The sequence below is a fragment of the Lathyrus oleraceus genome, chromosome 3 (genome assembly GCF_024323335.1).
Source record: "Lathyrus oleraceus cultivar Zhongwan6 chromosome 3, CAAS_Psat_ZW6_1.0, whole genome shotgun sequence".
Lineage (NCBI taxonomy): Eukaryota > Viridiplantae > Streptophyta > Magnoliopsida > Fabales > Fabaceae > Lathyrus > Lathyrus oleraceus.
Genome location: NC_066581.1, coordinates 194596489 through 194604250, shown reverse-complemented (window position 1 = coordinate 194604250; position 7762 = coordinate 194596489). Strand labels below are relative to the sequence as shown.

At 40.4% G+C, this 7762-nt stretch overlaps 1 protein-coding gene across 1 annotated transcript; it reads left to right on the top strand.

Annotated features, from left to right (window-relative positions):
- The first annotated feature begins 220 nt into the window (after positions 1 to 220).
- Positions 221 to 2809, top strand: LOC127130373 (histone promoter control protein 2-like). Its single transcript, XM_051059393.1, has 5 exons — positions 221 to 535; positions 1045 to 1116; positions 1206 to 1295; positions 1365 to 1667; positions 1742 to 2809. The coding sequence occupies exons 1-5, from the start codon at positions 221 to 223 to the stop codon at positions 2807 to 2809; spliced, it is 1848 nt and encodes a 615-aa protein (XP_050915350.1).
- Positions 2810 to 7762: the final 4953 nt, after the last annotated feature.

Below are 7762 nucleotides of genomic sequence, written 5' to 3'. Positions count from 1 at the left end.
TCCAACTGAAGATGAACAGAAGAATGAAACTTTTGTTATCTGGAGACGCTTTCTAGTCCCCCAGTTTCTGTCGGCTGTAATATCCGACGTCAACCCTGGACTAGTTGCTTACCAATCCAACTTGGTAGCCAGATAATTTGGACTTGGTCAATTTTTTCCCAAGTCTCTGTTTTCTTCTCTCGACATACTCACAAACATCCTTTGTGATAAGCCCTGGAATATGGTCAAAGAAGATGTTGAGGCCCTTTGGGAAAAACGACCAAGGCTCAATTCCATCCCGTTTCAAGCAACCTTCCTCTGTACCAAAGAATTTGATGATTGGTGGCAATCATATTTTGTTGCTTACGTTGGTGCTCCTGAGGCCAAATTATCTGAACTAACTCAGGCTCTTATCCATTTGCAGGCGAAATCGACCAAGTGTAAGGCTCTCCATATCAAACAAATTCAAGCTTTCCAGAAATATTTCCGAGTTGTGTATCGACCTAATAATCTTCGTCGAACCATTTCTGAGGCCGCTGCCGAATTAAAGGAGAAGGTAACCAACAGGATCCCAAAGCTTAAAATCCCTGGTTACGCGAAAGACAAGTATCTTTACGCCCTTCATTTCGGAAACATCAGATTCCCTCCTTTGCCATCTAGCCCATTGGCTTTGGCCTTCGACTCTTCAATTCCAGAATGGTATTATTGTCCCTTTTCAGACTTGTAAAATGATTATAAGAAAAAGGCCGACAGAGTGGTACCGACGAAGCATTATCTGCCCAACTACTCAGGGCCACTTCATATTGATCCTCAATATATTAGAGTGTGCGATACCGCACAAATTGGTAACACTTTTCTGGAAAGTTGGCACCTCTTTTTATTTGGATTCTGTCGCTTACTTGAGTTTCCATGTTTTCTTTACAACAATCCCCATAGACCCCGTGGATCCCGCTTTTGTCGATGAACCTATCATTTCGACAGAAACGACTCAAGTTCTAATCTGGATGATTTTTTGTTTTCTTTTACTTTGGTATATATTTTTAACTGTCATTTTCACTCTTGCAGGCTACTCCTGAGAAGCCTTCTGATGATGATGAGCGACCCATTTCCCAAGTTTTGAAAAAATCCAGTTCTTCGGTATGCAACTATATACAGCAATCTCATTCAACCCTGTGATTTCTCTAAGAAAAACAATACACAACTTCTAACCTTTTACCTATGTGCAGGATCAACCACGTTCTACAGATCTGCCTGTCCCTTCCCCTCAGTCCAAGAAATCCAAAAAACATAAGCGTTCTGCTGCCACAGGACCTGAGGTATTTCTTGTCGGCTTGTCCGATCTTCTGACTAGAATATCTGCTTATAACCTCTCTTTCTGTCTTCAGCCGACTCCACAGCCGACTCAGCCATCTCCTCAACAATCCCACAAACCCAAAGGCCACCAGGGCCATAAAAGGAAGAAGCGTGATTCTCCCTCTAAGGGTGGTGAAGCAAAAAAGAAAAAACAACACAAAATGCTCACTACAGAGGCTCATTCTTCTCTAGACGCTGACACCATTGTGGTCGACACGTCTATCCTCAATATGGTCTCTGATCCAGCTGTGGGGACTTCGACGTCGACCAACATCCCTGCTGCTACTATCTTGGAGGAAGGGAATCCGGACATTGTTCTTCCTACACCGACACAGGTAATCACTTATTTTACTATCTTTTCCCTGAATTGCTGGACTTTTCTTATAAACATACTTTTGCTCTAAAACAGGCCGATGCTTCTGGTGAGCAACCTCACCATGTTGTTGACTATACTCCCCTGTCGATGACTTCTTCTCCATCTCACCAGGCAACCTCTGTTGACAATGCTGGTGAGTTCACTGACTCCCCTATCCAAACTAGTGATAGTGATTCAGTCACTAGCCCTGCCACGCACACGGATTCTAGTTCGACTAGTTCTGACTCTAGTCTTTCTTCAGCTTCCTTGACTTTGCAGGATTCAAGGGGACAAGGAAATGCTGGCATCACAGAAATCCAGTCTCCTCAAACTGCGCCTCTACCAACTAATTCCCCTTCATCTTCCCAGGCATTGGCAATAAAGCCTTCTGCTCTAGAAGCAATTGCTAGGCTTCATAGCCTAGTAAGATCACGTGATGCCTCTTCAGATTCTGAGCAGTTTCACCAACTCCATTATGAGAAGATGGGTCCTGAAGCGACAAAGGTCAAAGCTCTGATAGACAAGGTTCGTTTTTACGCCTTGAATTCGGATCTATCCCATGTGCTTTTGAGTGAACCTGCTGTCGGCCCAGAACTCTTGCATGTGCTTGCCCAACTCAGGGAGCTTCACCTTTCTGAGTATGCTAAGTGTGTGATGGCCACATTTGAAAAACTTCTGGTTCCCATGCTGCGTCATATCGACAATGTTAGGGAAAATGAACACCATATTGAAACTACAGAGGCCTTTGTGAAGGAGAAATGGGAGCTGGTGATGAAAGCCGATGAAGAAGTCACCAAATTGCTGGGAATGATTGAGGAGAAGAAAAAGGAATTGGCCCCCAAACAAACAAGATTTGCTGAGATACGCCTCCAAATTGATGACCTTCAGCGTCAAATTGCTGCCTTGGACAGTGAATTGGGGTCAATTACTGAGGAAGAATCCCGCATTGTCGACAAGGTTGTGAAGCCAGCCCAAGATACTGTCGAGCAAACCACCACAAATGCCTTGGTCATAGCTGAAGAACTCTCCAAAGTTGAAAAGAAACTTGAACAACTTAGGGTCCAGGCCGACAACTTTGAACCTCAGTCTCTGCACTACAATCTTGAGCTTCAATCATTTTAGTCTAGATTCGGCAAATTTTAGCCGTTTTTATTTTGATGTAATATTTGAACAATGGATTTTGCCAACTTTTATGCCACTACTTTATTTTCCAGCACCGTGTATGTTTAATTTTCTGTGCTTTTCTAGGCGGTTTCAAACATAGTTTTCTCCAACCTAATTTATTCGACATCCATTTAGCCTGTCAAAATCTTGACCTCTTGAAGGAGAGGCATATACTTTTTTAAGTATTTTCCATTTACCCTCAAGATTCGTCTATCTGGTGCCAACTCTTCGACCTCATAGGCGTTATTAGAGGAAACCTGCAAAACCTTAAACGGTCCTTCCCAATTTGGGGACCATTTGCCCAAGACTCTATCATTTTTATCCATAGGAAAAATCACTCTCCAAACTAAATCGTTGACATCAAACATTTTGCCCTTCACCTTCTTATTGTAGGCTCTAACGACTTTTTCTTTCTGCCTTTGTAATGAATCCAAGGCTAACATTCTTTCCTCATCTAACTCGACCAGTTCGTCGTCTGCCATCATGCTCCAATAATCTTCAGAAGGTATTTCATGTTGCCTCTGGATTCTGACTGCATGAACCTGAATCTCTACTGGTAACACTGCATCGTGCCCATATACCAGTCAAAACGAAGTTGTTCCGGTTGCTTCTTTTGGCGACGTTCGACATGCCCACAAAGCTTAATCTAACGTCTTATGCCAATTTCTTGGCTTCTTGCCTACATGTTTCTTTATTAGGCTAATGATCACTTTATTGGCCGCTTCGACTTGGCCATTTTCCTGTGCGTAATATGGGGTAGAAGTCAATAATTTGATTCCCATCTCTTTTGTAAAATCTTGCATCTTTCGACCAATGAAAATTGACCCTTGGTCGGTTGTAATTGTTTCTGGGATACCAAATCTGAATATGATGTGACTTTGGACAAAGTCTATGACCACCTCTTGATCCACATTTGTCAATGCTACGACTTCGACCCATTTTGTGAAATAGTCGATACCGACCAAAACATACCTTTGCTGTTTCGACGAAGCTGGTTTTATTTCTCCAATCACATCCAATGCCCACCCTCAAAAAGGCCAGGGCTTCACAATTGTATGCAACTCGCTTGCAGGCATATGCTGTATGCCCCATGCAATTGGCATTCTTGACAACTTTTAGCACATTCAATGCAATATTTCAACATTGAAGGCCAATGAACTTTTGAGCGCATCAAAAGCCATTTCATCTTCAGTCCCGCTTGATGCGCCCCACACGCTCCACTATGTACACTCGACACAGCCACATATGCCTCACTTTCTCCAAGGCACTTTAGCAAAACTCCTTCAACTGTCTTTTTAAACAATTCATCATTCACCAGGACATAGCTGAGGGCGCTATATTTTACCTTTCGATCTGTCAACCCTATAGGATTACATAAATAATCGACTAACGGCTTGCGCCAATCATTTTCTCCCCCGTCGTCGACGGTCAGAATTTCAAAATGATATCTATCTACAACTCCTAACTTTATAATCGACAAATTTGATGGTGACAACAATGTTGCTCGTACCCTCTGTCTTACTTGAACCTCTTCTTCATTCTGGTCTTTCGACGCTTTATACCCTGAAGCTTCCTGCGCCAAATCGTTTGCTCTCTGATTCTCTTTCCGTGGTATATGTTGGAGGCTTACTTGCTCAAATCTCTTGAGTAGTCTGATGGTAATCACAAAATACATGATTAAATTTTCTTTGACACACTTGTATTCTTTTGATACCTATTTAATTACTAACTCACAGTCTTCCATAATTTCGACATTCCTTGCCCCCAATTTCAGCAGAAGTTCAAGTCCTGTGATCAAAGATTCATATTCTGCTTCATTGTTTGTGCACACTCCTTCAATTCTGTATTTGAACTCTACTGGAATTCCATCTGGAGAAATTATGACTCCCCCACCCCAGATCCGTTCTTATGTCTTGAACCGTCGAAGTACAATCTCCATGGCACTATGTCTACATAATTTTGAGCCATTTCGACCATTGAATGGACGACAAGGAAATCTGCCACCACTTGCCATTTCATCGCTTTTAAGGGCACATACGTTAGAGAATACTCAGTTAACGCCAAAGCCCATTTACCAATTCGACTATGCAAAATTGGTTTAGACAACATGTGTTTAATAATATCAAAGTGACAAGATACATACACATCAACAGGCTTAATATATTGTTTTAGTTTCATAAAAGAAAAATACAGGCATAAACATAGTTTCTCTATATCACTATACCTAGTTTTAGGATCATTAAGCATTCGACTAAGGTAATACACAGGTCTTTCGACACTTTTTCCATCCTCTTGGACTAACATACTTCCTATAGTCGATTCTGAAGCTGCAATATACAACCTCATTGGCCTATTCCTAACAGGAGGGGCCAGTACTGGAGGCTTAGTCAAATATTCTTTAATTTTGTCGAAAGCCTCTTGATGCTCTTCTTGCCACTTAAAATCCTCATTCTTCAGTCGAAGGAGTGGTGAAAAAGATTTAGTTTTACCACTTAAATTGGATATAAATCTTCTAATAAAATTTGTCTTGCCCAACAAAGATTGAAGTTCCTTTTTGATTGACGGAGGCTTGACGTCCATAATGGCTTTTGTTTTGCTTTGCTTTACTTCAATGCCTTTTTTATGCACCACAAAGCCAAGGAAATTACCCGCCTGCTGATAACACTGAAATTTACTGTATTTTCGACTCCGATTTCACATGCATTCTTGTTGTTTTATTATCATTTTGTTGTGTTATTGTTATGTTTTCCTTTGTTTTCAGGTTTTTACTTTAATCGGAGCCCCGGTCGAGAAAAGGAGTGAAAAAGAGCTAAAAACCCTAAAATTCAGCATTTTGTACTTATGGCCTACCCCATGGTTGGCGCCATAGACCCTGCCATGACGTGTCCAAGCTCAACTTCCCTCAACTGCCACGTTCCCCACTACTTCCACTAAGGCGCCTCAGATTGGCCTTGTGGCGGGCGCCACAAGAGGAAAAGTTTTCCTCCCATTTTCAAGTTGAAGGGCATCCTTGTCATTTCCATCTTTTTACTTGCTTATAAATAGAAACTCGAAATCACTTTTACAATCATCCAAACTTAGAGCAGAGGCAAACTCAGAGCAACTTTGTTTCACTTAGGCATATATTCAGTATTATAAAGTGGTAATCGCTTCGCATTGGAGTGTTACCACAATTGTGTAATCAAGTCTGTGATAGAGTCTGTAATCGAGTTTGGAGCACTTTGGAAGGAAGTTAATCCTGCCGCCATTTTCATTTCCGCTTTGCAATTTATTCAACCCTCCGATTGGAGCAGGTTTTTATTACTTGTCTTTATCTTATTTATTTTCCCTCACTCGCTTTACTTTATTTATTTCCTCGCACTCGCTTTACTTTATTTATTTCCTCGCACTCGCTTTACTTTATTTATTTCCTCGCACTCGCTTTACTTTATTTATTTTCTCGCACTCGCTTTACTTTATTTATTTCCTCGCACTCGCTTTAAATTATTCATTTTCCGCACTCGCTTTAAATTATTTATTTTCCGCACTCGCACTACTTTTATTTATTTTAATACACTTTTACTTTACCATGTCTAACTAAATCTATAAGGTTAGAATGTAAAGATCGTAATTGAACCGATAATCCGTACAATTGTTCGTAGAAGCACTTAAGGGCTATTTTAACTTTCAACTTAAGTTTTCCCGCACTTAATTTCCGTTGGGTAAGATCGAAAGCTGTCCAACGTCTATCTAAACTTAATTATTTTTAACTATTTCAAAAATAGCGAAAGCGCTTTGTTTAGTTCATTAGGAGTTTTTAACTTAAGAAGAAAAGAGATTTTAAAACTATTTTCGGACGCGTTTATAAGTTTAAAGTCTGGTTCGTGAGAACCTCTTTTGGTTATGAAATCCAGGTTATAATACTTTTCAACTTAGTCAAGATACTATATTTCTTAAAAATAGGTTTACTACTCTAACGCAATGCGCGCCTTTTTATAAGTGACAATAAGAGGGTTTGATTAGGGAGTACAACTCGGTTCTGAATACGCGAAAGCGACAATTCCTATTAAATTAGTTCTTTTCAAAGTAGGAAACACTGTCCATAAGTAGCTCTACTAACAAGTACTTGGATCATTAATTGATTACGTGAATTACATTCGACCCTGTCTTTATTAATTAATCTTTATTCAACACCTTAATTTACATTGCACACTCCAAAAACACCTATTTCAATTGCCTTTGATAAACACCATAACAATAGATAACGATAGATTGACACTTGGTCTCTGTGGATTCGACAATCTTTTATATTACTCTGACGCGTTCGTATACTTGCGAAAAGCACCGCATCAAGTTTTTGGCGCCGTTGCCGGGGACCAATTTCGTCAAATTTCATTTTCCTGTTGTTATATCATTTAGACTTAGGCTATTTCCCGCCGATCAATACGAAGAACTCGCAGCACCGGAAGTTTAAGCTTAGTATACCCTCTGGCGGAACCTGAACGTTACGCTCGCGCACGTTTATGCTTTCATAGAATTAAGAGAGCTATTACCGAAGATCAAAACCAAAGACCTCTTAAATATTTCGCTCAATCGTCCAATGAAGAACCTAGTTCTAGTATAGTAAACCCAACCATCCCAGCTAATAATTTTGAACTTAAACCATCCCTGTTGCAACTAGTGCAACAGATACAATTCACAGGTCTCGCTACTGAGAACCCAAACCAACATTGAAAAATATTTCTTTAATTAGCAGACACTTTTAAAACCAATGGAGCTTCTCCTGAGGCAATACGTTTAAGATTATTTCCTTTTTCCCTCAGAGATAAAGCCCTATCATGGTTAGATTCCCTTCCACCCAATTCCATTATGACTTGGGATAACCTTAGAAGAGTATTCCTTGCTAGATATTTTCCCCCGAGTAAGACCGCC

Bases quoted from the DNA above. Each gene is read 5' to 3' on its own strand.
- LOC127130373 (XM_051059393.1), top strand. From the start codon at position 221: ATGGTCAAAGAAGATGTTGAGGCCCTTTGGGAAAAACGACCAAGGCTC. The intron at 536-1,044 runs GTAACCAACAGG...TCACTCTTGCAG, and splicing joins CTGCCGAATTAAAGGAGAAG to GCTACTCCTGAGAAGCCTTC. The intron at 1,117-1,205 runs GTATGCAACTAT...ACCTATGTGCAG, and splicing joins TGAAAAAATCCAGTTCTTCG to GATCAACCACGTTCTACAGA.